The sequence below is a fragment of the Aspergillus glaucus genome (genome assembly GCF_001890805.1).
Source record: "Aspergillus glaucus CBS 516.65 unplaced genomic scaffold ASPGLscaffold_75, whole genome shotgun sequence".
Classification (NCBI taxonomy): domain Eukaryota; kingdom Fungi; phylum Ascomycota; class Eurotiomycetes; order Eurotiales; family Aspergillaceae; genus Aspergillus; species Aspergillus glaucus.
In genome coordinates this window covers 1-1676 of record NW_019170527.1, presented here as the reverse complement: position 1 = coordinate 1676, position 1676 = coordinate 1, and the positions used below count along the sequence as shown (strand labels likewise).

Below are 1676 nucleotides of genomic sequence, written 5' to 3'. Positions count from 1 at the left end.
GCTATCACACTGCACCCTTCAGCGCAGCCACCATCATGCAGATGCTGCCATGCATCACTGGCCTATTTCTGGTCTTCAGCAATCAGCATGGCTATCACAGTACATCCTTTAGCGTAGCCACCATCATGCATCACTGGCCTTCTGGTGATCTGGTGATTCTGGTCTTCAGCATGGCTATCACACTGCACCCTTCAGCGCAGCCACCATCATGCTCCCATGCATCATTGCATCACTGGCCTATTTCTGGTCTTCAGCATGGCTATCACACTGCATCCTTCAGCGCAGCCACCATCATGCATCATTGGCCTTCTGGTGATCTGGTCTTCAGCATGGCTATCACATTGCACCCTTCAGCGCAGCTACCATCATGCTGTCATGCATCACTGGCCTTCTGGTCTTCAGTATGGCTATCATACTGTACCCTTCAGCGCAGCCACCATTCTGATTCCTGCTTCATTGACTCTTTGTTTCATGCTGCAATACTACATACAATTATCTTACATAAAGATGCAAGGCCCAGGTATAAATAGAGCTATTTTCCCAGCATTACCATCATCATCAACATCTTGCACTCCAAGTTTGAAAGCTGTTTCCTTCAAATCTCTTTTATCTTCATTCTTCAATTCTGCTTTTCATCTTCTGAAATCTCAGGTTGCAAGCTCACATCAACAAAAATGTCAAATGTTACCAAGGTATTTTCAACATTAACATTTTGATTTATATACCTGTCCTAACCAGTGCTTAGAACAATGCTGCCGCCCACATTGGCCCTGATGCTTCTGGTGTCAGCCACTTCTTCTATACCACTACAAGTGGAAAGCTGTGCGCCTTTATTAAGAAAGACAATGAAGATTACTACGACCAACAGCCAGTCATTGTTGAGGCCAAGGGAAACGTTTCCACCCAAACGAAGAAAGGCAGTCCTATTGAAGCAGTGGGATATAAATTTGATGGAGAAGACCAGGTATGTCATCAACAAGGAACTCCTGGATATTAATTATTAAGTGACTAATTTGGACAGATTCGGGTGTACTATATTACATCTGACAGTAAACTGAAAGAGCTCTGCTGGAGTCCAACTCGTGGGTATTTTGCTGGTGCTCTTTCTCGCAAGCAGTATAGTGTGGCAGATGACACTGGACTAGCTGCATCGGCTTCTGGAGGACTTCTTGAGGTTTACTGCAAGTTGGATAAGTATGATGACAGCTATGCACGTATTTGGCTCCGTGACCAACGAAGTGAGATTTGGAATGATACGACCCTGATTAGAAGTGACTTCTAAAGTCAGACTGAGAGTGGACAATAAGCCTTGGTGCGGGTTTTTTCTCCCTTTTACAAGGTTTTCCCTGCACTTTCACGCAAATGCGAAGGCATCTATGTCAGGAAATAAGTAGATAGGAAGCATCAGCCAAATTTTATCACCTTTCTTGCCACTCAATCTTTCTCTACTAACCAGACCTCTGAGGCTCTGTCACAACCTGGCTTCTCTCGTATCGTATCTAGGGTTCTAGTTAACTGTATCTCCGAGACTAGCCACACTTTGTGACGGTCTGGTCACGTGTATACCTCTCACGTGCTGGAAGCAAGGGATATAAGTCTCGTCAACGCTGATGGCACATCATTCTTCTTCTTTCCTCATGTTGATTATTCTCGTCGATAGCTACCTAGGTAGAGCA

At 44.8% G+C, this 1676-nt stretch overlaps 1 protein-coding gene across 1 annotated transcript; it reads left to right on the top strand.

The window, feature by feature from the left end:
• Window positions 1–674: 674 nt before the first annotated feature.
• On the top strand, window positions 675–1282 carry ASPGLDRAFT_40825 (uncharacterized protein; the record flags this gene model as incomplete). Its single annotated transcript, XM_022545278.1, has 3 exons — window positions 675–692; window positions 746–964; window positions 1022–1282. 3 exons carry the CDS (start codon window positions 675–677, stop codon window positions 1280–1282), a joined length of 498 nt encoding a protein of 165 aa, XP_022395111.1.
• Window positions 1283–1676: the final 394 nt, after the last annotated feature.